Raw genomic sequence first — 24,160 nt, 5'->3', positions numbered from 1 at the left:
GCTGTTGAGTCCCTCTGGTGTGGCTGCAGACCAGGCACCCCTCTCTGAGGGAGGCAGATAAATTTATTTGCAAGGTCTTTTAAGTTTCCTTACAATGTGCATTTAAGATTAATGTATTGAAATACTACATTCAATTTTTAAAGTAGCCTTTTGTTAGCTAATAATTGTGCTGATCTTGTAGCTTGTGTGAATGCTGACCTGTGTACAGTTAAACATGTACATGTTTAGTGTTTAAACATTAAAGCATTCCCAGGTGTGAGTGTAAGGATGCTTTTACATGTCAAAAGTTAAATCAAACTCACTGCTTCACAAAGTGCCTTCTGTTCCCATGCAGATGTCAGGGAGAATAGAGCCCTTAGGGTAATTTCTGAGAAAAAGGTGCCAGAAAAACCTGCTCTTAAGGACAGATTCCAGACACACATGTTGGTGTCATGGGCTGCTTATTTGGGAATAACTACACTGTGAAGGGTGAGGGAAATCCCAGAGTGCAAGGGTGAGTGTGAAATGCTGGGCTCTGCGCTGTGAGGAGGAAGCTGGAGACTGCTCACCCACTGCTGTGGGGAGTGAGTAGAAAGAGAAACCTCTTCCACTGAGAAAACCACATCCTGCTGGATTTGTAGAGTTGGAAATTGTGGAAATAACAGTAGCAAGTGCACGGTGTTGTTTTTCTGAGGATGATGCTTTCAGAGGTATTTTGCAGTGTTTGATGGACTGTGGGGAAACCTTTGGGCCCTGGGAACAAGTTGGTAATGGTGGCTGATGAGATCAGTATAAACTACCGTACACTTGGGCATTTCCATCTGCTTGGTGTGCCACGGCTGGCTGCAGCTGGGGCAGCTGGCTCACGGGGCGTTTGTGGCTCCATTTTGGCTGTGGATGGCCAGGAGAGGCATTCCCACCTTCCCCTAAGGAAAAGGGAGAGGAGAAGCAAAAGAATAAAAATGGCTTTTTGAACCCATTTTGTAAATTGGGCTGAAGCCTCGGCACGTACTTGATAAAGAATACCTATTGTGTCCCATTTCCTGACACGGAGCCTTAAAACGCGCGAGTCCGTGCACAACCACCACTTTGTGAACGGGAGTGTTGTTCCCCAGCGTTCCATTATCCCCTCCCTCAGTGAGGCGAGGGGCCTGCGCCTGCCGGGTCAGCCGCTGTGCCGAGGGACGCTGGGGTGCTTCGGGAGATGCCCGGTAACGGGGAGTGTTGGCATCGCTCTCTGACAGCCCCGAGCTCGTTCGGCGACCCCTCCGCGAGCCCCCGGGGTCTTCGGTCCCCGCCCCCTCACCGCCGCTGCCACAAGATGGCGGCCGCCGCGCCGGACTGCGCTTCCCGGCGTGCCCCGCGCCGCCGCGCGAAATGGCCGCCAGGTGCCGTGCGGGACTACAGCTCCCGGCATGCCGCGCGCTGGGAGGAGGGTGGGGGGAAAAGACTACGAGTCCCGGTGTGCAGCGCGCCGCCCCCCCGCCGATGCTGCGGCCTGCCGCGCGCCTGCCGCCGCCGCTTCCGGGGGAGAGAGGGCGGGGCCCGGCGTTGACGGAAGTGACGTCAGGTCCGGCGGTGTGTGGCGGAGCGGGGCGGGCCGGGCCGAGCGCGGACCGGGCGGAGCGGAGCGGGGCCGGTGGGTCCGGTGGGGTCCGGGCGGGTCACGGCGGAGCGGCGGCTCCTCTGCGCACCGCAGGTGAGAGGCGGGGGACGGCCCCGGGCACGCACCGTCGGCACCGCCGCGGGGGCTCGAGGGCGCCGCCCCCTCCCCTGAGGCGGCGCCGGGCCGCGGCCTCCACCCCCCGCGGCGGGGCCGCCCCTCGGTATTGTCTGCGGCGCCATCCGGGGCCTACGGGGGCGGCTGGTGCCGAACAAAGCGGGGCCGGGGGCGGTGGCCCCGCGGCGTTACCGCCCGCACGGGGCCGAGCGCGGGGCCGGGGCAGCGAGCGGCGCGGCCCGGGGTTACCGGCACCCGCGGTACCGACAACACCGGCTCGCGGCGGCGGCCGCGCTGTTACCGAAACACGGCCCCGGAGCGGGTCCGGCCAGCCGCCGAGGGCCCGTCCCTGCCGGGGCGCTGCTCCCACAACCCCCTGCTCAGCCCCGCGCGGGCTGCGTTCGGTAACCTCCAGCGCAGCGCTCGGAGGCGTTTAGATCAGATAGCGCTGGCGTCCCGCGTGGATTTGATTAAGAAATCTGTTTATTGGGCGAGTATATTATTAGACGGTTATAAGCAGCTCCCTTGATAAGGGCCGTGTGCTAATCTCGATAGATAAGGAGGAGCTGGGCCGGCGCTGCCGACTCGCAGGAGCAGTCACGGCTGATAAACAAGTCACTGACTTCTGGCCGAGCTGCTCTAAAACATCTCCTTTAATCTTCTGCTCACACTAAAACCATGTTATTTTTGGGTTCTTAAAGCAAATACCGTAATTTTTTTTTTACTTAATTATTCTCTTTTTTCCTGTGGCGGGTAAGGACCTGTGGTTGCTGCATGGAATTAGGCCTGACCTCACCTCCGGAGAAGGCAGTGGATAATCTTCTTTCGTGACTGGATTTTAAATGCAGACTCTTCAGTCACAAAGCTCTGAATTTTAATGATGGTCGGTCAAGGGCTCTTCATGGCTGTAACTGCAGCAAAATTCAGGGAAATGGGTGAATTAATGGGCCTTAGTGATGTTCTGGAGTAACAAGCTGCACACTGCATACAGAAAACAATTCAGGGTTAACTGAAAGCCTGTTGTTACAGAATTTTTTATTCCTGTCTTCGTTCCTAAGATACAAATGCTATTTTTTATTAGTGTCTTTCCTTATGCATTCGCACTGTGCTTGCTCCACACCCCCACTCCACACTAAAATCCCAGAGGAACTTGGGTCAGAACCTCAGTTTGTCACCATGGCAGAATTCTCCCTGTTTTCTGTTCCTTAGCACTGCCAGTGTTACATTTCCTCTTCTGCAGTGAGGAGCTTCAAGCTCCTCTGCTTCCCACCTACTCCCAGATGGAAAATGGGTTATTTTTGTTCCCAGCAGCAGTGTAGCCTGGCACTGGGGCTTGTTTCCTGCAGCAGCCTGCTTGGATTGGGACTTTTTGCAAGACTGAAGTGGCATTTGGCTCTCCCCCTCAGAATTCCCTGACTGAAAAGGTTGTACCAGTACTGGTGGAACGAGACTCAGCTTGTCCCCACACGTGAGCACAGAAGCTTGCTCTGTGTCTTGAAGTGGAGAAATAGGAAGGTTTATTTGTTCTGGAAGATTTATTTGTTCTGTTGGAAGCTGCAGAAATTTAAATCGGGAGTGCTGTGAGTGAGGAACCAGCCTGGGGCTTCCTCAGAGTTCCTGCAGGATAAGTGGGCGTGGGCATGTTTCCTTGTGGGAAAGGCATGAATGGACTGTGGGCTTCATCAGATAAACTTCAAATCCTCAGGCTGAGCCTGGGTCCTTCTTGAAGATCATCCCCATCATCCTTGGGCAATGGTGGACAAAGCTGGTTTGGTCCAAGCTGGACTTCTCTTCCTCCCTCCTAAAGCTGGAGCTCCTGTCTGGTGGGAACGCTTCAGAAATGGGAAAGTTTGCCTGTGATTCAACAAATTAACCTTCCAAGCTTTTACACAAACAAGTAGGGTTGGTTTGTTTGGTTTGGGTTGGTTTTTTAAATTATTTTTACCATTCTGGACTTGCCTGGGTACAGTCACCTTTGTGTAGAAGCTGCCCGAGTTCCTCACTGCTGAGGCAGTCACAAAAGAGAAGGTGAAAATGCATGCCAGTAAAAAGTGAGGGGAGAAAGAAATAAGATTTTTTAGGCTTTATTTCCTATACTCCATCCTGTGTGTTGGCTTGGGAACAGCTGAAGTGGCTTAAAGCAATTTCAAGCTTGAATTGGGGTGTTAAAAGCAATGTCCTTTCCTGTTTTATGTAAATGCTGCCAATAATCCTCAGCAAGTTTGTTTTGAAAGAACATCAAAAAGAACCTGTTTTCCCTCAGTGGAATAAACAGTGGAGTGCAGGCGTCTGCTCCCGCTTGTGGCACTTCCCAGGGAGCTGCAGTGACTTCCATGCTGGGCTTTGCCTTTGACTGGGAAACGTGGAACGCAGCAAGCCAGGCAGGCTCCTTCTTCTTTGGGCTTTTCTTAATCGGTCACTCAGATGTGGCAGTATTTTAGCTGGTATTATCAAGAGTTTTGAACCAAAACTTGCATTAATTCCCTAGATAACAGGACCAGCTGGAATGCAAAGAGAAAATGGGAGGTGCTGGGTGATAAGCCCTTGTACTCTAATGACAACAAGGCTGTATTTTGATACCCTCCTCTCTGAAGAAGTCACTCTTTGATATGCAGACAACAAAGTTTTGTTAATAAAATAAAAATATTTTCACTTGCTGCTGAAACTTCCATTGTGAATTTTAGCATGAGGAAAGCATTTAAATTTGACTTGAGTAATGGGTTTTTTTGATCAGGTTTTTTTTTAGGTCTTTTTTATGATGTTGTCTCACTTTGTGTACTGTTTAAAGAAAATCTATACTACCAGTGTTAGTATCCAACAAATACTGGGCTTTGTAGTGTTGACCTGTGCATTTGGGCATGGTACAGAAGGACAGCAATGTTGTCTCACCTCAGAACACAGATTTCCAGGTGGCCCTGTGCAGGGTCAGTTCCTCGTGGTTTCTGCTCCCTGCAAGGTTTCCCAGCAGGAAAGGGCTGTGAAACCTGGCTCGTGCCATCACACACAACACTTAAAAGTGCTTTGGAAAACAAATTCTCCTTTTGAGTGTTTAAATATTTTCCTACTGGCAAGTTTCCTACTGTTTTTTCCTGTCACTTTTCATTGGCCATGGTGCTTGGCTTCGGTAAGGTTCAGCTTGGGAAATGAATTTGTCGCTGGAATCCACGCACAATGGGAGCGGTGCTTGTGACGCTGTTCCTTGTTGTGATCTCAGAGCTCCCAGGGCTGTAGTCAGGGCAAGGCTGCCTGGAGCCTCCAAATGCAGGTGCAGCCTGTGTTCCCTTAGGCTGGGCTTGTGCAGGGCAGGGAATGAGGAACGTGCAGGTGTTGAATGCTGCCCTCCTCAGTTGCAGGTTTGGGATCGGAGTGGCAGCCATGAAGGACCCGAGTCGCAGCAGTACCAGCCCCAGCATCATCAGTGAGGATGTGATCATCAACGGGCACTCCCACGAGGATGACAACCCCTTTGCTGAGTACATGTGGATGGAGAACGAGGAGGAGTTTAACAGGCAGGCAAGTCTTTCCCTGCTTTCCATGGCCCGTCTATCCTTTGTCACTTTCCAGCTGAGGGGACAGAGCTGGGGTCCACCACTGACAGACCTTTGGAGAGGAAGTTTCAGATGGGCTCTCTGGAGTGATCCTGGGGAACAAACAGGTCTCCCTTGCTCTGGCAGGAAATGCGGATTGTCTGTAGTCCTGGTGGAAAACACAGGAAGTGCAGCACATTCTAATGCATCCATTAATTAATTCCCTGCTTCTGCAGGAGCCGGGGGAGAACAGAGAGTTGACAGAAGTACGTGGCACTTGGGAAGGGCTGGCCCGGGAGGCGTTCGTGTGTGGACGTGCTGAGTGCCCCAGTGCTGAGCTGGGGAATTCCAGGTGCACACCTGCCTTGGGAACAGCACTGCTGCTCCACAGGGTGCTGGGTGACAGCTGCTCATTTTAATACTTGAATCTTACAGCTCCCTTCTCTATCTGGTGGGAAGGAAGCCTTACCTTCCTCTGCCACCTCGCCTCTGTCACCCTTTTCCCTCACGCTCTGGAGACTGGGAACAGCCCACCTCTTTCCACACCCCTTTCCCATTCCCAGCTTGCTCTGTACTCTCCTTAGCTGCTGCCTGTCTCCAGCAGCTGTGGCTGTGCCGAGTGCTGAGCTACCAGCATGGGATCCTCAGGGTGCCAGCAGCTCTGAGCTCATTCAGAGTCAGTTTTGCTCACAAAACCTCCGTTCTATGCATTGTTTCCTGTTTGGTGGCTTTTTCCCCCTGGGAACTGTCCCACAGTTAGCATGCAGGGGGTGTAGTTCTCTGGGAAGGAGCTGAGTTGTGCCATGATTTTTCAGGCACAGATTCCATTGTCAGAGCAGAGGAAAGGTGGATGTGTGAGGGGAGAAGGGTCATGCTCAGACAGACACACTTGGTGCAGCCTGGTCACCTGCTGCTGCAGACACAGTCCTCTGGGAGCCTGAGCAAGTTAAACTGGAGCTGGAAAATAAAAACAGGCAGTCCTAATTTCCAGCTGTTTGGGGAAATAAATGTTATTTAGTACTGCTAGAGCTGCCGTGGAGGCACCTGTAGGGGTACAGGCCTGTAACCAAGCCCCTGGAACTGGGCAAGCCCTGTGTAACAGGGGCCTGTGGCTGTGTGCCCATAGCAGGAGGGAGGCAGTGCCTCCTGGAGGTGCCACCCAGGCTGGAGTGCTGCTCTGGGGAATCACTGAGTCAGCCTTCAGTGCCTCTGGAGTGCCTGGGCGCTGGCTCTGACCATGTGGGGATGAGTCCCTGCTCCCCAGAGCACCTGGTGAGCTCGTGGGTGTGTTTGCCCCAAGGGCAAGGACCCAGATTGCGTAGCAGTCCTGATAATGTGGTGTTAATGTTTTTGATTTTGTTTGTGGTAACTGAATTTCCATTCCAGGATTGAGGAGGTGTTTGATTTCAGAGCTAAGGGTAGATGGGAAAACTTGTTCGAGCTTCCACTGAGTGAACTTCTAAATCTGTCCTGAATCAATTTTCCATTCCCTTGTGTCTGGGCAAGTCCTTCACACCGGCTTCTGTTTCCCTCCTTTCCCTTCTTACACAGTCTGATTCAGGACATGGAAAATTTGTAGGGTGATCTCGCTCCAAAGCTCGTTTACTGAACAACCAAGGAAAACTGCTTTACTCTCTGCACTGCGTGTCAGTTCTGCCTGGGTTGGTTTGTCCTGCTCCCAGGACAGCAGGGCTGCATTCCTCACAGCTGCTGGGATCAGGTGGGGTTCCCCAGGAGAGGCTGCTTGTTCCAGGTGACAGGCAGGGGTTATTTTTTCCCCAGGAGTCCCACAGGACACTTTTCTGGGGAGTGTTTCCTGGCTCTGTGTCTTGGCACAACTCCCTTCCTCATACTTGCAGCGAGCTCGGTCCAGACTAGTTGGTACAGCTGAAATTTTTGCTTGGGACCTACATTTTCCTTCTCCTTCAGGTCATAACAAGCTGCAAACAAAACAGCTGGGGCTGGGGGGTTCTGCTGCCTCTTCCTTTCAGCTGCAGCCCCAATCCCTTGCACAAAGCACTGATGTCCTTCTTGCTGCATGGACATGGTGCTGGGCTGGGGTGCTGCTGGGCAGCTGGGAAGGTCAGCTGGGTGCGCACACCTGGGAATAAACCCCCCTCAAGCTCACAATAGATCTGTTGCTGGAGCAGTTTCTTTTCATTACACAGATTGAAGAGGAGTTGTGGGAAGAAGAATTTATCGAGCGCTGTTTCCAGGAGATGCTGGAAGAAGAGGAGGAGCATGAGTGGTTTATTCCAGCCCGTGATCTCCCACAAACAATGGATCAAATCCAGGACCAGTTCAATGACCTTGTTATCAGTGACAGCTCATCGCTGGAGGATCTGGTGGTAAGCTCAGCTTCTCATTCTATTTCTAAAGCTCAAGTCTTTGTGTGAGGCTGGGGCTTACTGCTGCTTATGGCAAGAGAAAGTCCTTTCCAGCAGGAAGGAGCCTGTTAAACCCTGCCTGGCTGTGCAGGATAGGTGGAAAGGAGGTGTCTTCGTGGGATGTGACCTGTTTGGTGGCTTTCTTCATACCCATGTGGAGCCTTTCCCATGGCACAACTCCAGGAGTGGGTGGGATGTTATGAAAGAAGGGCACTGAGTGGAGCCAGGGCTGGGAAAGGGTCACTGGGTATCTGCCAGCACTGACACATTGGGCTGGTCTGAGCCCTGTCCCAGGGTCTGGTTGGGACTGGGAGAGCCACAGCAGATCCCTGAAACAGTTCTAGGGAAGGGGAAAGCAACCAAACTGATTATTGCCCTCTTTTTGCCGTCTGACTTCTGTGCAGAGCTCAACCCAAAGGAAAGGGCAGCATGTGCTTATTTTCCCTCACAGAATCCACAGCTGCTTGTACACAGCACAGACCCCACACGATCCTGCCACACAACTGCTCTGAGATTCAGATACAGACCACAACTTTCCCAAGCTGAAGCAGCTGCAGGCAGTTTCAGCCTCAGTGAGGATCAGAAAAGCCTAATGCTCCATTTCTTTGTGATAAAGAGCTCCTTTTGAAGGTGCTGGTGCCCACCTTGAACTGCAGGACATGGAGCAGCAGCAGCTTGCCAAGGGGCAGGACAGGGGAGTCACAGACAGAGACATGTAAAAAATCAATACAGTGCTCATACACATAAAATTCCCAGAAGTGGCTGAAGTTCCTGGAACAAGTCACCTCTTGCTTAAATAAGCAAAATTTAAAAACCTCATGGCACGTTTTAACAGCTCAACGTGAGAAAAGGCTGTTTCAGCATGAGGGAAAGCTGCTGTGTTTGGTGCATGCCTGTGGTTTGCTGCTTATTCCCTGAACCCTCATCCAGCTGAAACTTCAGGTGGAGCTAAGGAAGGTTGGATAACTTGGGGAGTAGCACAGAGGAATGGGCTTTTCTGGGGATTATAGACTGCTGCTAAGTGTAAGAAGCCTATTGTGTACCTCATTGTTCCTCTAAATCCATAAACCTTCGCCTCGAATTGTCTTCAGCTTGAAAATGGAAGCTTAAAAGAATGATTCACCTTGATTTCTGCTCTTCCCTTCCTCAGGTCAAGAGTAATCTGAATCCAAACGCAAAGGAGTTTGTTCCTGGGGTGAAGTACTTAAACATTTGAGTAGACTGGGCCCTCTTTTGGTGGATGTAGCACAATTTCCACACTGTGAAGCCAGTATTAGAAGATTTAATTGTAAAAGCTCTCTCTTCTTGTCACTGTGTTACACTTATGCATTGCCAAAGTTTTGTTAGTCTTGCATGCTCAATAAAAGTGCTGAGACTGTTATTAAGTAAATCTGTCAAAAGTTTAATGGAAACATAATTGGGCCCTGGCTCTGTGCGAAGGAGGCAGTGAGGTAAGAAGCACCAGTCAAGTTGAGACAAAGTACCACGTTAATAAAACCTTCTGCAGACTCTGACTTTTTAAACAGGACTTGGAATTTGCGGTGAATGGTCTGTTTTTAACTAAAGATGTGTTAACTGGTGCTAGCTTGCACCTGATAATGCCTTAACTTCCAAGTGAAAGTGAGGAGATCTGATTGTTATGCAAATTAGCTAACTTTCCTTTGAGGTATCAGTGTTGTTACTAATGTTAATTTCCCCCCCTTACAAAACATCATGATCCTGGGAAGCAGCGTAAGCTTAACCCAAATCTCACAGACCTGTACAGAGTCGTAGATCTCAGCTCCTGAACTAACATGCAGACGATTGGGAGGAAGCAGTTCCCTGTCCTTTGCAGTGTGTGATCATGTTAGAAACCTTCCCTTCCCGTGCTGTTCAGGGAGGTGTGAGATCCATCACACTTCCTGCCAAGAACAGGCATCCCACATAGCACTGCCTATGGAACCCTTGGCATCCGACTTCCCACAGCTGGATTAAACCAGGCAAACCCCAGCGTTAGTGATTTGAGTGGTGCTTTTCCCTTGCTTTGTTTAATCATCACTACACAATAGTCTACAGCACAATGACTTTTTGGGGTTTTTTTTTGGTTTTTTGGTTGTTTTGGTTTTTTTCTTTTAATAAAGCTAGAACAGTTTTGGCTTCTTAAACTTCATATTTGGGTAGGTTAAGCTGCCATACGTGTTCAGTGTGAATAGTGTTTAAGTTGAAAATATTGTAAAAAAATTATATTTTTTCAAAAATATTTAAAAAAATAAATAATAGTAGAACTGATGTGGTGGCTGTCTCATAACTGGGCATCTGGCACGGGAACTCACTCGGCAGCATGTGGAGGACAGGGCTGGCGCTGTGGAGCCCCATGGCCCTGGATCCTGGCTGAAGCTGGACTCTTCATGGAATCACAGACTGCTCTGGGTTGGAAGAGACTTCAGAGACCCAGTTCCATGGGCAGGGATGCCTTCCACTGTTCCAGCTGCTCCAAGTCTTGTCCAACCTGGCCTCGGACACTTCCAGGGATGAGAATTTATTCCTTTCCTCCCGCTCTGTGCTCTCCCATCATTCTCCCTGTGGCTGTTCCAGGCTGGCAGCCCTAGGAGCAGCTGAGGACTCTCAGCAGCTGCTGCCTGGTGCTTGGCACAGGAGCCCCAGAGCTGGAGTCGAGTGCTGGCTGCGACAGCTTCTCCAGCCCCATCCACTCTTGCTTCATGGAATGTCCTGAGTTGGACCCACAAGGATCAAGCCCAGACCCTGCTCAGGACAGCCCAGCCTCGCCGTTAGTATCTCCTTTTTAAGCTCGGATTAAGGCGAAGGGGCCCAGCTGAGGCTGCAGCTCTGCAGGACGGGCAGGGTGAGGCGGGGCCTTCCTGCAGGTGCTGCCCTGCGGCAGAAGCATCTGGCTGTGTCAGGAGAGCCTCTCCCCCCTGGGGGAGCTCCGCTGCACCAACCCCTTCTGCTGAATGATGGGCACTGCCTTCCCTTCCCATGCACAGAGCTGGCAGAACTTCTCCAGGATTTCCACTGACCTGGGGAGAGCTTAGACTCGAGCACCTAAAGGAAAAGGTCAGCAATTCTATCTGCACAGCTGATTCTGTCTGCAGTGGGAGTTCCACCAGCGAGTCCTGCAGTTTGTCCACGAGCTTTGCCTGGCCACCGTCACCTCGGGGTGGTGGCAGCTGAGTGCAGCAGCCAGGAGCCAGCGTGTGGAGCCAGCCTGGCCATGGTGCTCTGCTGGAGCTGGGTTCATCCCTCTGCTGTATCCCGAAGCACTGGGATGTTCACTGGGGAGGAGCTGCTGCTGTCCATGCTGTCCTGCTGGCTTTGGGGTGTGACTGCAGCACAGGGGGTGGCACCCAGCACTGAGCAGCACTGGCACTGCCCCCAGGCTCCCTCTCAGTCCTGCTCCAGCCCCAGCGAGTGGGCTGGGGGGACAAGGAAATGGGAGGGGACCCAGCTGGCCAGAGAGGTGTCACACACAGTGACACCGTGCTTGGTACCACCACCAGGACAGCAGCCAAAGAGGGAGCTCAGAGCCTGGCTGGTGCTTGTGGGAGGTGGGGAGTAGTTGTATTTGCATCCCTTGGGGATTTTTTTAAGTTGGGGGTTTTTTTTTCCCCTCATCTTCACTTTTAACAGATTTTCTCACTTCTCTCCCTGCTCTGGCTTGGGAGTGTGTGTGGCAGTGTCACCCCGGGCTGTGACTGGGTTGTGCAATGTTGCCTCAGCTCAACTTTGGTGCTAAATCCAGGCTAAGGACTGGCCTGACCCCGCTGAGGTGGGGGTCAGCCACCTCCGTGCCTGAAGCTGAGAGCAGCCCGGTGACATGGGTCAGTGTCACCAGCACAGCCAGGACAAGGCCAGCACTCCAGAGCTCCCAGGGCAGGAAGGGTTTGCCGAGGGCTTGTGCTGAGTTTCCTCTCCCACAGCCCCGGGTTCAGGCAGAGCCCACCTGGAAGAAATCCAGGTTGTCTCCGTGCCTGGCAGCCCAGGAGGAGCATGGTCAAAGGTGCTGACACCTTTGCAGTGCACAAAGGACGAGGGAACGGTGCAGGAGGCAGCACAGACACTGGCCAGGCACGTGCACTTGAATATTTTATCATTTTTAATGTATCGTCTTAAGTTAGGCATCCTAAGGCTGGTCTGGACACTGCCCCACGAAGAGCCCGTGCCGACTGCTGGGTCACCCTGCCGGAGCCGAGGGCACAGCGTGAAAATCCGTGGCCCCGGGTGGGATTCGGTGGCCCCGGGGCTCTGGCTGGCTCCGATGTGGCTGACGGGCTTCAGCAAGCGCTGGCCAGCCGAAGCTTCGGGTGGGGCATGGCACGGGGTGGCGGCCCCAGGCCGTACCCCAGAGCTCGGGGTGTCCCCCAAGAGCAGCGTTGTGTTCCCCTAGCCCCGCGTTCGAGCCGAGCACCGGCAGCCTTGGCTTTGGCCGTGGTGGGCGCTACCGAACCCCGACAGCCCCCCGGGAGCTCGGCTGGCTCCTCCGGCGCTGGGGCGGCACCTCCCGGGAGCCTCCCCTCGCTCAGACCTTGGTGCACACCGAGCCCCCGTCCGGGCCCTGAGCTGCCGCCGTGCCTCTGCCCCCCGGCCGGGCCCTGAAGCCGGTGAACACCGGGCAGATGGGCACCTTCCTGAGCCAGCGGCTGCCCCGCACCGCGCCCATGCCGAAGGGGAAGTCGTAGCTCTTCAGGCTGGCGCTGCTCGTGCTGTCCGAGTGCGCTCCGGCCTTCCACTGCACCAGGCCTCGTTCCTCCTCCGTCCCTGCGGGGTGTCCAGTGTCACCCCCCGCCCTGCCATCCCCTCTGGCAGCTCCAAATCAACAGAAATCTGCCCCGCTGCTTTCCCCTCCCCAGCCCGTGTGCCGCGGTTACCCGGGATGGTGTTGTCCAGGACGAAGGCGATGGTGCCCCCGACGAACATCTCCGTGGTCAGCAGCACCGTCAGGATCTGGTCCAGCTCGGGGACACCTGTGACAACGTGGGACGGAGCCGGATTTCCCCGCTGCTCTCCCGGGTGGGCGAGCGCCGGGAGATCTGCCCTCCTCTCTCCCCAAACTCCCGAAACTGCGGCTCTTCCTGGCGGTCGGTACCTGTGTTAATGGCCCCGGGGTGGGAATCCAGGTAGTTTGGCAGCGTCAGCCCGAAGAACATGGAGAAGCCCAGCACGAAGAGGTTTCGGGAGGAGTTCATGTCGACGAACTGCAGGTTGGAGAGGCCGACGGCCGTGATCATTCCTGCCGGCAGAGACGCGGTGATGCAGGCGGAGGTGCCCACGCTGGGCCGGACACCGGGGGCTGCCCCAGCCGCGGGAGGGTGCGAGGGGCCCCTGTTCCCCCCCAAACCCGCCCTGCACCCCTGGGCTCACCAGCCCCCGAGGCTGCGGGGACGCGGCCCGGGGCTGCGTCTGGGGCAGACAGTTACCGAATAAGGTGCAGAACATCCCGCCGAGCACGGGGTCCGGCAGGGAGGCGAAGAGCGCCGTGAATTTGCCGATGGTCCCCAGCAGGATCATGATCCCGGCGCCGTACTGGATCACCCTCCTGCTCCCCACCTGCACAGAGACACCGGCAGCAGGTGACGGTGCCTGCGCCCCCCGGCCGAGCCGGGACCCTCCCCGGCCCCGGTACCTTGGTGATGCCTAGGACGCCGATGTTGGGGCTGGAGGACGTGGAGCCATTGCCGGTTCCCAAGAGCCCCGCGATGATGCAGGAGATGCCCTCGGTGAAAATGCCCCTGGGGAACGACATGGTCCGGCTGGTGCCCGTCCCACTCTCCTGCAGCATCCCTGACCGGTGTCAAGGGATGCCGCGGTGCGAGTGAGGTACCGTAGAGGGGGGAACATCCGATTGTACCTGTTAATGGCGTGCACAGGGGGCGGGGGCGCTCCTGCCAGCCGGGCACAGGAGTAATAATCCCCGATGGACTCGATGATGCCCGCCAGCGTTGCACTGAACATGCCCAGCACAGCTGCTGAGGTCACCGTGGGCAGCCCCCACTGGCCTGCCCGGGGACAGAGCACGTCAGGGCTGGGGACTGCCAGGAACCCCCTGCCGGTGCTCACCGGCGCCACTTCGGGCCCCCCGGGTGTTCCCCAGCCCCGGTGATGCTGCACCAGGTCCCCACATCCCCCAGGGCGAAGGCGTGTCGGGGCCCCAGGGCGCCGCGGGGCTGCCGGGCACTCACAGGGGTAGGGGACGCGGAACCAGGGTGCCACGGACAGGATCTCCCCTCGGGCATCCGTCCTGGCCTTGTAGCCGTACTCCTCGGGCTGGCTGGGGAAGACTCCGGTGCGGGTCAGCACGTAGCAGATCAGCCACACCAGCATGATGGCCAGGATGATCTGCGGGGCACACACCGAGACCCTCCCGCACCGCTCCCGAGCCCGCGTGGGGGTAAAGGGGGGAATGTGGGGCCGCCCCAGGATGCTCTCAGCCAGTCCCTACCGGGAACATCTTGAAGATCTGGATGCGGAGCAGGACAAAGCCGTGGCCCCGCCGGTAGCCGGGCAGGCAGATGGCGACCTGCCGCAGGTACTGGGCAAACAGGACAATCAGGAAGATGGTCCTGGGGGGAAAGACAGATGGGATCCCTCTGATGCCTCAGGTTTTAGCTTTTATATTTTTCAGGTTCTGTTCTGCTTTAGTGTGTGGGTCTGAGCTTCATATTAGGGGAATGTGAGCTCTCTTCACAGTGTAGGGAGACAAAACAATTCCTTCTCTAGCTGGGTACCTGGGACAAATGATCCAAATCTCAGGCCCAAGAGCAGAAAAAAACATGGGCTGAAGAGAGGAAAACAAGAAAGATGGGACTTCATAACCTGAAGCTATAATTAGACAACAGGAGCAGAACTGATAAAAAAAAGTGAGAGACCCCATGACCAGTCATCCATTTTGTGCCCATTTTGGTTCACCTGGGGTGTAGCCCTGGCTGGGCTCTTGTGCTGCCCAAGGTGGATCCATTGAGGCCTCCTAATAAATCCCTACTTTATTGTTTAGCTCTGTCCAGCCTCTGTTCTAGGTCAGCCTTCACAAGGTATCACCTCATGCCCCTGACATCCTCCTGGCTCTGTGCTGGACAACCCTGCCCTCCTGTCCCAGCGTCCCCCATGTCCCCATGCCATACAGCACAGAGATGCCCCAGTGGGAGCCGGCCCGGTCACCAGCCGCCTGGAAAACGGAGAGTCCGATGAGGGACACGGTGGGGGTGACGGTCAGAGGCCCGATGTAGCTGAGCAGTGCCCCGGGGAGCCCCAGCAGCCCGATGACCACTTCTACCAGGCTGGACACTATGATGGCCCCCTGGATCTGCAGGGCATGGAGAGGTGCAGGAGAGGGCGTCAGCATCCTGCCAAGGAGTCAGGGTGCCGCAGGGTGGTGGCAGGATGGTGGCAGGATGGTGACAGGGTGGTGGCAGGGTGGTGGCAGGGTGTACCTCTCGCATGCGGGGCTGCCAGATGTGGGATGTGTTGAGCGGCAGTGACCAGTTGCCGTAGATCTGCTCTGGGGATGAAGGGTGGTGAGGTGGTCCCGGGGATCGGGGAGCAGCCAGACACCCCCTGCACCCCCCTGCCCTCACCTTCAGATGGGCATTGCCACTTCTCCAGGGCCAGGATGGACTTGGCGGGGACGAGGAAGGCCAGCGCGCTTGCCTGGAAGAGCGGCAGCCTGCGGGGACAGAGGGATCCTGCACCCAGGCCCGGGGCTGGGCAGGGGGGCCCGCGGGGCCATGGCTCTACCTGATGCCCACGGTGGTCTGGATGAAGGTGGTGATGCCCACGCAGGTGAAGATGGTGCCGATGAGGTAGCTGACGGTGAGCTGGTCCTTGCCCACGCACAGGCTCTCGGCCAGCAGGAAGGGGACGGCGATGGTGCCACTGAAGCAGGTCAGGTAGTGCTGGGGGGCGAGGGGGGGCTCAGCAGGGCTGGGGGTGCCCCACACCACGGGGAACGGGGATTTGGGGTCTGACACTTTCCAGGCTGTACCTGGAAGCCGAGCAGGATGCAGAGGTACCAGGGGGGCACGTCCTCGATCTTGTAGAGCATGTCCACCTCCGGCCGGGGGGGCCTGGTGCCCGCCCTGGGGTCCTGCTGTGGGGGCACAGCTCAGCCCGTCTCACCCTGGGGCTTCTTGCAGGGACGGGTACCGCACCCTTCCCCATGGGAGCCCCTGTGCCCGCAGGGATGGGAGGGGTCCTGGCTGGCCGGTCTCCATCTGCAGGTGTGTCCCAGATGAATTTGGGGTGTGGTGCTGCCCACGGGGTGCCCCGGTACTCACCCTGCCCGCCACAGGCAGCTCCTTCCCAGGGCTGTGCGGAGAGCCGGCAGGGGCCAGAGCCAAGGTCCCGTTCTGGCAGTGGGGACAAGGAGGGAGCTGGGTCAGTGTGGACTCAGGTGTCCCACGGGAGAGGGGCTGGGCTCTGCTCTGAGGGATGCGGGTGACACCGGGCCATGGCCCAGGGTGTATCCTGTCAGTCCCACCCGGTGCCAACTCTGACCCCCACGAGGAGTCTGGGCTCCTAAACCCACCGACCCCTAGGTTGTATTTTGTTCCTGGAAAGTCTGGAGGGGGATCCCCCCTGCAGGAGATGGGAAAGGTGGCACAGCCAGTCCCAGCCACAGCATTCTAGCGTCTCCCCTTGGTCCCGCGATTCACTGCAGTCCCCAGGCTCACCCTGGCCTTTGCCAGCCCCAGCAGGGCATCCTGACCCCGAGATGGCCATCGCTGGGGTCAGTGTGCCTGGCCACCACCTCCCTCCCCACCGCCCTGGGATGACACCGAGGGAAGGGATGGGGATGGGGACAGGGACGGCGCCTGCATTCACCTGGGGCTGAGCCAGGTCTCCTGAGCGGGTCCCCATCCTCCGACGTGTCCCCGGCGGCGCTGTCCCTGCTCGGGGGGTTTTATGGCCGTGGGAAGGACTTTAGTCCCCGGCCGGGCGGTGGCGGTTGGCGGGGGGAGGACGGCCATTGGCTGGGGGTTGTGAAACCGGCGAGCGCAGCCCCGGCACGGATCAGCCATTAACTCCTTTAATTGGGGCTGCACCCGCCTGGAGCAGCGCCGCGGTGAAATATTACAGCCCGTGGGTTACAGAGTAATTCCCCGCTCGCCCGGACGGAGTCCACGCTGATGCTGGCACGGCCGGACCGGACCTCGAGCGACAGCGGCGACATCGGTGACAGGCGACACCGGCAAGGCGCGCACCGCCCGGCACGTGTCGGCTCCCGCTGGGGACGAAGTCGGCTCCGAAGGTCACCGGGGCATTAAGCATTAACCACGCCGGGCTACAGCTCGTTCTGCAGCGCCTTGCGGGAGTCCGGGCGCTCCTTGCGGCCGGCACAGGGTCCCTTGTCCCCGTGGCACAGCAGCTGCCGCAGCGCCGCCGGGCCCCGCCGGTGCGCGCCGTAGATGTGCGCCTCGCCCCGCTCGCCCACGTAGCCGTGGCACAGCTTGGAGAGCCTGCGAGGAGCCGCGGTGTCACTTGGCGGCAAGGGGACGGTGCCCAGCCCCCCTGCACCGCCAAACCCCGACTCACCTGCCCGGCCAAGGTCCCCCCGACACCAGCACGCTCAGAGGCTGCTGCCTCAGCAGCCCCGGCCCCGACAGCCGCTTCTCCCCGTCCAGCTCCAGCACCCCGTAACTGCGGGGAGAGGGGAGTTAGAGGGAAAACGGTAGCTGGGGACACCCCTGTCCCTCGGGACACCCCCGGGGCACTCTGATTCCTGGGGTAGTGCCGTCCTCGGGGACATTCTGATCCCCGGGGACTCGCCTGTAGCTGGGATCACCCTGATCCCAGGGACACCCCCATCCCAGGGACACCCTGCTCACCTCTCCCAGTCCTGCGAGCAGCTCCTCTCCAGCACCTCTATGTAGTCCGACTCCTTCAGAGCCTTCTTGCCCACCTTCCCTTCTGCCTTGCTCAGCTGCTCCTCAATCTGGGGTGAGAAAAGGCAGAATCAGGGCACTGAGGGTGGCAGCCTGTCCATGACCTGCTCCCGAGCGGGACTGGGCTCTGCAGCCCCTTCTGTGCAGCCCCGGCAGCAGAAGAACATCTGGGTCAGAGGGTCCATGAGGAGCCCCAAAAGTCTTTTTTGAGGCGCCGAAGTGGAATATCCATCAGGGGCGTGCCCAGGAGGAACAGCAGCATCTCCCCAGGCTGAAGCCTCCCCACAGGGGTTCTCACTGCCACTTTTGGGATGCCGTGTCCCCAGTCCCCACCTGGAAGGCGATGGCGTGGCAGGCGTCACAGCGCAGGGATTCGGGCATGTGGGGCGAGAGCCGCTCCTCGGGGCTGAGCTGGGGCGCGGGGACGGAGCGGGACGGGGCGGCAGGGGGGTCCCCGCACGTGTCCTCAGCCCCTGTCCCCCCCAGCAGGCTCAGCACCAGCCACGCTGCCAGCGCCGCCCGCATCCTACCGCGCTCCGAAAGCGCTGGGCGGAGGCGTGGGGTGGCTATAAACCCCCCCGGCCGGGCTATAAACCCCGGGGCGGGCTAAAAATCCCCCGGGACTGGCGAGCGGCGCCGAGGCGCGGCCAGCACGCACCTGCATCCGGCCGGGGCGGCCCGTCCGAGCCGGGCGTCGCGGCAGGAAGGGGGCTGTGCATGGGGTGTCCCCGACCGGGTGCCCCCTCTCCAGGAGGTTTTTGCTGTAACTCAGTCCTGTAACTCAGCCTGATCCTTTCTCCTCAACCTCAGTCCTTCCTGGGATGGTGTGGACTTACAGGGTCTGGAGCTGGGTGGGGATTTGGGGTTCAGAGCTGAGTTAAGGACTGGGGTTTGAGGCTTATGGTTGTGGTTGGGGCTCATGGTTGTGGTTTGGCGCTCGCGGCTGGGGTTTGGGGCTTAGGGCTCACTGCAGAGTCTCCCACTGCTCCTCGGGACTGGGTGGATACTCCAAGACAGAGAGAAGCACTGCATGTTCCAAGTGCCTCAGCCCCTTGCCTCCCTTTACAGACCACACAAGCACAGGATGAATAAGCAGATTTAAAGCTGTTTCAGCATTTTTATTACTATTTTGGGTTATCTGTGCTGCAGCCGTGGCTTGGGGGGGGGGGGGGGGGGTGCGCTGGAGGTGGCCAGGCGATCACCCCCTGGGTGAACCAGCTCGGGTCATCCTTGGGATGGGACTGGCAGGAGAGGGGGAAGCAGGGCCTCTGTGGTCCCTTTGCTGGCCAGAGCACACACCTCCATGTCCCCCTAGGGCTGCCTGGTGCTCACACCGGAAAACACCCTTTTTGTCCCCGTTTCCATGAGAAGCCAGTGAAGTCCAACCAGTGCCCGCTACCCCTCGGCGCTTTGCCAGCTCAGCCGTGGGCAGGGAGGCTCTCCCGTGCCAGGGGTGGTGATGACTTTGGGCTAAGCCGGGCTAAGGGAAGGGACATCCCCGCGGATCCATCCCATCACATGCGGAGCAGTGAGCCCTCGGGCGCGGCAGGGCTGGCTCGGGCCGGGGGCTGCTCGGGGCCGGGGCTGGCTCTCATGCCCGTGGGGATGTAGTACAGGCTCTCCAGGTAGCCGCAGTCGGGACCCCCGGCAGAGGACGAACCCTCGCCCTTGGGAGCGGAGCCGGGGGTCCCGGGGTTGTCGGCAGCCGGCAGCGAGGGGTGCGGCGGCGAGGGGGCGGAGGGCGGCGGTGCCGGGAGCCCGGGGAAGCCGCCGTAGGAAGCGTAGGGCGGGCCATAGACCCCCGGGGCCATGACCAGCGGGTTGAAAGGTGCCTGGTAGAGCCCGGTGTGTGATGCCACCGGTGGGACCAGCACCTCCAGGTACTGCCCCGTCTCGGGGTCGTAGAGCGTTTTCATCTGGGGCTGCCGCGGCGGCTCCATGTAGTAGAACTTCCCGCTGCTGGGATCCACGAGCATCCTCCGCTGGGCAGGCACGGCGGTGGGGAAGGGCTTGGGGGGGCTCTGCCTGCTCCTCCCACTCGGCGAGGAGCCATCGGTCCTCCTGAGGAAATGAGGAGCATCCTCCAGGTGGGGCTGGGCTGGGGGCTCCACAGCAGCCGAGCCCTCGGGGGGTCGGGGAAGGGGGGGCTCAGGGCTGGGCTTGCCCCAGGGCACTTCCCCACCAGGAAGGGGATAGGCACCGGTTCCCAGCGGAGCGCTGGCTGGGTTGGGGACAAAAGGGGATCCAAAGAAAGAGCCGGCTACACTGGAGACTGATGGATGCCCAAGGGAAGTGGGGGCTGGGTTGCTGACCAAGGGGGACCCAAAGGATGAGCTGCCTGGGTTGGGAACCAAGGGGTTCCCAAAGGATGCACTGGATGGATTGGGCACCAGTGGGGACTCAAATGATGCACTGGATGGATTGGGGATCAAGGGGCTCCCAAAGGATGCACTGGATGGATTGGGGACCAAGGGATTCCCAAATGATGCACTGGATGCATTTGGGACCAAGGGGTTCCCAAAGGACATGCTGAATGGACTGGGGACCAAGGTGTTCCCAGAGGACATGCTGGATGCATTGGGGACCAAGGGGTTCCCAAAGGACATGCTGGATGGATTGGGGACCAAGGGGTTCCCAAATGATGCACTGGACACATTTGGGACCAAGGGGTTCCCAAAGGACATGCTGGATGGATTGGGGACCAAGGGGTTCCCAATGGATGCACTGGATGGATTGGGGACCAAGGGGTTCCCAATGGACATGCTGGATGCATTGGGGACCAAGGGGTTCCCAAAGGACATGCTGGATGGATTGGGGACCAAGGGGTTCCCAAATGATGCACTGGACACATTTGGGACCAAGGGGTTCCCAAAGGACATGCTGGATGGATTGGGGACCAAGGGGTTCCCAAATGATGCACTGGACACATTTGGGACCAAGGGGTTCCCAAAGGACATGCTGGATGGATTGGGGACCAAGGGGTTCCCAATGGATGCACTGGATGGATTGGGGACCAAGGGGTTCCCAAAGGACATGCTGGATGGATTGGGGACCAAGGGGTTCCCAGTGGATGCACTGGATGGATTGGGGACCAAGGGGTTCCCAAAGGATGTGCTGCACAGGTTGGAGACTGATGGGAAGCCAAAGGATGAGCCAGTCACGTTGGTGACCATGGAGGTCCCAAAAGAGGCACTGGCTGGGTTGGGGGCTGAGGGAGCCCCAAAAGAAGCGCTGGCCGGGCTGGGGACAAAGGGGGTCCCAAAGGATGCACTGCCTGGGTTGGGGACCGAGGACAGCTTTGGCATCTGTGTGGATTTGGGGGCTCTCTCGGGGATTGCCAAGTAGTTGGAGTTCTCTGCCGGGGCAGCCGGCGGGTGGGGCTCCGTAGCCGCCGGCCACTGCGGCGAGCGCTCCCAGGCCTCCCTCTGCTCCGGCAGCCGCCCAGGAGAGGCTTCGCTGCTGTCCCCGGCTCGGAGCGGGGCAGCGGGGCCGGTGGCACCGGCAGAGCCCCCGCTGCCCACCGACACCCGCCGGCCGCCGGGCTGCTGCTGCCTCTGCTCGCTGCCACCGGGCTCTGCCGCGCTCCTCGCCGCCGGCTCCGCAGGCCGCGGCCGGGCGCTGCTGCCGCCCGGGGCTCCTGCTCGGGGGTCCCGGCTGTCGCCGCTGCGGGGCCGCTGCCCCGGCGACTCCGGCCCCTCGGCAGCGGGGAGCGCCCTGCTGCTGCCACGGCCGCGCACCTCCTCTCCCTCCGCGGGACTCGGCGGCAGGAGAACGGTCTTCTCTGCCCGCAGCACAGCGCTGCTCTGAGCCGGGGAGCTCTCCCGGGCCGCCGGGGCCGGCCGGCCCACCAGGACGTGCAGATGGGTCTCCACGTGTGGCACCCGCTCGGCCGCCGGGGCCCGTGGGGGCAGCCTGAGCTCGCTCCGCTCCCGGCGCGGGGGCGAGGCCGGCGGCTCCTCCGTGGGGGCCGCTCCCCTCCGCGTGGCCTGGACCCTCGTGATGTTGATCGGGGAGCTGTGCGGGGTCTTTGCGGGCCCCTCGACACACGCCGGGGCTGGCTCTCGGCCGGGGGCTGCCAGCACCTCCTCGCCCGCCGGCTCCGGCGGCGGCTCCCGGCGGACCGAGGTGCAGTGGATGACCAGAGGGGTGGCTGGTGGCGGCTCCCCGCTGCTCGCCGGTGCCACGGTGCCGCGGGAGGCGCCGGCAGTCCCGAACTTGAGGCTGTAGCTGCTCTTCACCAGCTTGCGCACGTCCCGGGGCTGCGGGACGCGCCCCTTCCCCTTCTCCTCTGGCTTGGGGGGCGCGGCCGGCGGGGACCCCCGGGGTGCCGGGATGGTGCCGGGGCTGGCCGGCCGGCGGGGCACTGCTGGTGGCTTCTCCGGCTGGCTCTGCGGCAGCGTCCTCGCCTCCTGCGCCCGGGAGGAGGCGAAGGGGCGGCGCGGCGGGGTGGCGGGGAGCGCCCGGCTCTCAGCCTTGAAGGGGAGGCTTTGGGAATGGATGGGGCCGATGGCTCGCTCCTTCAAGCTGGGCCACGGCCTCGGCGCCCTCGCAAACCGGGGAGCAACATCCAGCACCTTCCCCACGCCGGGCTGGGCCTCGAACAAGGCGCGGGCTCGCTGGTAGCAGATCCTCTCCGACGTGTGCTTCTCCGCGGCCGCGGGCAGCCAGCGGCCCTCCAGCACCTCCTGGTACTTCATCCTCTGGTTGAGCTCGTTGAACGTCTTCCTCAGGTTGCAGACAGTCTCCCTCGTCGCCTCGCTGAGCACCACGCCCTTGGTGGGATGGGTGGTGGTGGCGGAGCTCTCCGCGACCGCCGTGGCCACCGGCATCCCGCCGCCCCGCAGGTCCTCGGCCGAGAAGCTGCAGTCTGAGCGGGACAGCGAGCTGGACTTGCCCTCCAGACCATCCCCCAGCAGGTCGGTGCCGGCGGAGGACGGTCCCGAGGAGGTCGAGCTGCCCCGCAGCCCCTTCTGCTCCATCTTGATGCGCTGCTCGTACTGCATCTTCTTGGCCAGGACGTTTTTCACCAGGCACGAGGCCGCCCTGGTCCTGTCGGGGCCGGCCTCCAGGGACGCCGCCTTCATGAACTGCTGGTAGTTGAGCCTGAAGTCCTCGCCGACGGCTCTGCCCTTGCTGGGGGGCTCCTTCCTGGCAGGGGGCTGGGGCGCTGGGCCATCCCCCCGGGGGCCAAAGCCCGTCTCCTTCCTCTCCTTCCTCTTCAGCAGGATCTGGCGCTTGGGCACCGTCCTCTTCTTGCCGTGGCCCTTCCTGGCCTCACCGCTCTCCAGCTCCACGTCCACGCACTCGAAATGCTCCTTGCCCAGCAGCTCCCCGTCCACGCCGGCGAGGAAAGGCCAGCCCACCCTGCCGTGCAGAGCTGTCGCCGCGCCCCGGGGCTCCCCCGCGCCCGCCGGCCACCGCCGCGGCCGCCCGCCGTCCTCCGACAGCGAGTTGGAGAGGCTGGAGGAGGTGTGGGAGCTGCACATGTCGAGGCGAGCTCCGGGCAGACCCGAGAGGCTGCGGAAAGCCCTGGCCGTCAGCGCCTGCACCTCGCCGTCCACCTCGTCCGAGTCGCTGGGAGCCCCGGCGAGCATCGTCCCGGGCTGCCGGGGCACGGCCGGCTCCCCGCCGGCGGCCGCGGCCGGCACAGGCTCCCGGTCCCCACCGAGGGGACCCATCCTGCCCCCCTGGCCCGGCGCTGGGCTATTCTTAGCCGCGCTGGACAGCTGAGCCCGCTGCGGGCGGGCGAGGGGGCCGGGCGGCGGGGGCACGCCGGGGGACCCCGCCGGAGCCCAGCGGCCCGGGGCAGCCCGGCCGGGCGATCCCTCCTCGTCCAGGAACTCCAGGCAGTCCTTGAAGGTCTCCGTGCCGTCCGAGCACAGGGCGGAGTGGTAGGAGGACACGGAGGAGCTCGACATGCTCTTGGTGAGGTCGTCGCGGGGCAGCCCCGGGAGGTGTCCGTCCTCCTCCTCTTCCTCCTCCGCGGAGCGCCGGCCGTCCGCAGCCGCGCGGGGACCCTCGCCCTCGGGGCCGGGCAGCTCGGCGGGGGACAGCAGGACCGGGTCCCTCTTCCCGCGGGGCATGGTGGCAGGGAGGAGCCCGGGGGCTTCAGCCGATGCCGGGGAACCCTGTTCGGGGCTGGGGCTGCCCTGTCGGGGCCGCTGGCTCGACCTTCTGGCTCCCTCGCCGTCCCGGCGGCTGGACCCGGCGGCGGCACAGAGCAAGCCCCGGATCACATGGACTCGGCGAGCGCCAGCCGGGGCAGCCGATGCCAAGCGCATTGCAGGGATGCCACCGCCGCCCCCAGCCTCGGGGATCTGCCGGGGGCCGCCGGCCCATCCCTGCTCCTCATCCCGCCCCGCTCTCCCCAAACCGCAGGACATGTCCCAAGGAACCCCATACAGCTCCCGGTTGTGATCCCATGGCCTGGGCTGCCCTGGAGCGGGGGGGGGGCCCTGCAGACCTCTCTGGGGATGTCCCATCCGCGGTGCTGAGGGCACGGCAGGATCCCGAGCTGCAGCTCCATCCCCACCACAGCTCCTTTCCCGGTGCCACTGCCCACCTTGCCACAGCAATGGTGCATCCACGCTGGGCTTTCCCCTAAACACACCCTACCCCAAACAGGAGCTCCCACACAGCCAGTCCAAGCGGCCAGGAGCAGACTCACAAGGC

General features: G+C 59.9%; 4 protein-coding genes across 6 annotated transcripts; 1 reads left to right on the top strand and 3 right to left on the bottom strand.

Annotated features, from left to right (window-relative positions):
* Nucleotides 1-1,524: 1,524 nt before the first annotated feature.
* PAIP2 (poly(A) binding protein interacting protein 2) lies at nucleotides 1,525-9,881 on the top strand. Of its 2 annotated transcripts, none has more exons than XM_041417811.1 (4): nucleotides 1,525-1,678; nucleotides 5,047-5,212; nucleotides 7,395-7,574; nucleotides 8,764-9,881. In XM_041417811.1, exons 2-4 carry the CDS (start codon nucleotides 5,075-5,077, stop codon nucleotides 8,827-8,829), a joined length of 384 nt encoding a protein of 127 aa, XP_041273745.1. In that variant the 5' UTR covers nucleotides 1,525-1,678; nucleotides 5,047-5,074; the 3' UTR covers nucleotides 8,830-9,881. The 2 variants fall into 2 exon arrangements, with proteins under 2 accessions (XP_041273745.1, XP_041273755.1); XM_041417821.1 differs by having other exon boundaries at nucleotides 1,535-1,678; nucleotides 5,053-5,212.
* Nucleotides 9,882-11,985: 2,104 nt separating this feature from the next.
* On the bottom strand, nucleotides 11,986-16,624 carry SLC23A1 (solute carrier family 23 member 1). The gene is given in 16 exon segments (XM_041418033.1): nucleotides 11,986-12,368; nucleotides 12,479-12,574; nucleotides 12,697-12,840; nucleotides 13,028-13,157; nucleotides 13,234-13,339; nucleotides 13,459-13,606; nucleotides 13,790-13,946; nucleotides 14,050-14,170; nucleotides 14,729-14,910; nucleotides 15,038-15,105; nucleotides 15,182-15,270; nucleotides 15,342-15,499; nucleotides 15,589-15,693; nucleotides 15,881-15,952; nucleotides 16,428-16,498; nucleotides 16,501-16,624. Coding segments are annotated over 16 exon segments (2,010 nt in total). The 3' UTR covers nucleotides 11,986-12,129.
* MZB1 (marginal zone B and B1 cell specific protein) lies at nucleotides 16,617-18,016 on the bottom strand. Its single transcript, XM_041418045.1, has 4 exons — nucleotides 17,822-18,016; nucleotides 17,432-17,538; nucleotides 17,139-17,243; nucleotides 16,617-17,062 (listed from the first exon to the last, which is right to left on the bottom strand). Exons 1-4 carry the CDS (start codon nucleotides 18,011-18,013, stop codon nucleotides 16,888-16,890), a joined length of 579 nt encoding a protein of 192 aa, XP_041273979.1. The 5' UTR covers nucleotides 18,014-18,016; the 3' UTR covers nucleotides 16,617-16,887.
* A 561-nt stretch (nucleotides 18,017-18,577) lies between these two features.
* PROB1 (proline rich basic protein 1) lies at nucleotides 18,578-24,088 on the bottom strand. Of its 2 annotated transcripts, XM_041417474.1 has the most exons (2): nucleotides 19,192-24,088; nucleotides 18,578-19,128 (listed from the first exon to the last, which is right to left on the bottom strand). In XM_041417474.1, the coding sequence occupies exons 1-2, from the start codon at nucleotides 23,968-23,970 to the stop codon at nucleotides 19,003-19,005; spliced, it is 4,905 nt and encodes a 1,634-aa protein (XP_041273408.1). In that variant the 5' UTR covers nucleotides 23,971-24,088; the 3' UTR covers nucleotides 18,578-19,002. The 2 variants fall into 2 exon arrangements, with proteins under 2 accessions (XP_041273408.1, XP_041273402.1); XM_041417468.1 differs by having other exon boundaries at nucleotides 18,578-24,088.
* Between the last annotated feature and the right edge of the window lie 72 nt (nucleotides 24,089-24,160).

Source organism: Onychostruthus taczanowskii, unplaced genomic scaffold (genome assembly GCF_017590055.1).
Source record: "Onychostruthus taczanowskii isolate IOZ18803 unplaced genomic scaffold, ASM1759005v1 scaffold107, whole genome shotgun sequence".
Classification (NCBI taxonomy): Eukaryota; Metazoa; Chordata; class Aves; order Passeriformes; family Passeridae; genus Onychostruthus; species Onychostruthus taczanowskii.
Note: the sequence above shows the minus strand (reverse complement) of the source record. Positions and strands in the feature narration are given on the sequence as shown.

What these genes read in the sequence shown, in the direction of transcription:
- PAIP2 (XM_041417811.1), top strand. Translation starts at nt 5,075, where the DNA reads ATGAAGGACCCGAGTCGCAGCAGTACCAGCCCCAGCATCATCAGTGAG. An exon ending in AGGAGGAGTTTAACAGGCAG is followed by an intron (nt 5,213 to 7,394) that starts GCAAGTCTTTCC and finishes TTCATTACACAG; the next exon opens with ATTGAAGAGGAGTTGTGGGA. An exon ending in CATCGCTGGAGGATCTGGTG is followed by an intron (nt 7,575 to 8,763) that starts GTAAGCTCAGCT and finishes TCCCTTCCTCAG; the next exon opens with GTCAAGAGTAATCTGAATCC.
- MZB1 (XM_041418045.1), bottom strand. Translation starts at nt 18,013, where the DNA reads ATGCGGGCGGCGCTGGCAGCGTGGCTGGTGCTGAGCCTGCTGGGGGGG. An exon ending in TGCTCGCAGGACTGGGAGAG is followed by an intron (nt 17,244 to 17,431) that starts GTGAGCAGGGTG and finishes CTCTCCCCGCAG; the next exon opens with TTACGGGGTGCTGGAGCTGG. An exon ending in GGGGGACCTTGGCCGGGCAG is followed by an intron (nt 17,063 to 17,138) that starts GTGAGTCGGGGT and finishes GGCTCCTCGCAG; the next exon opens with GCTCTCCAAGCTGTGCCACG.
- PROB1 (XM_041417468.1), bottom strand. Translation starts at nt 23,970, where the DNA reads ATGGGACATCCCCAGAGAGGTCTGCAGGGCCCCCCCCCCGCTCCAGGG.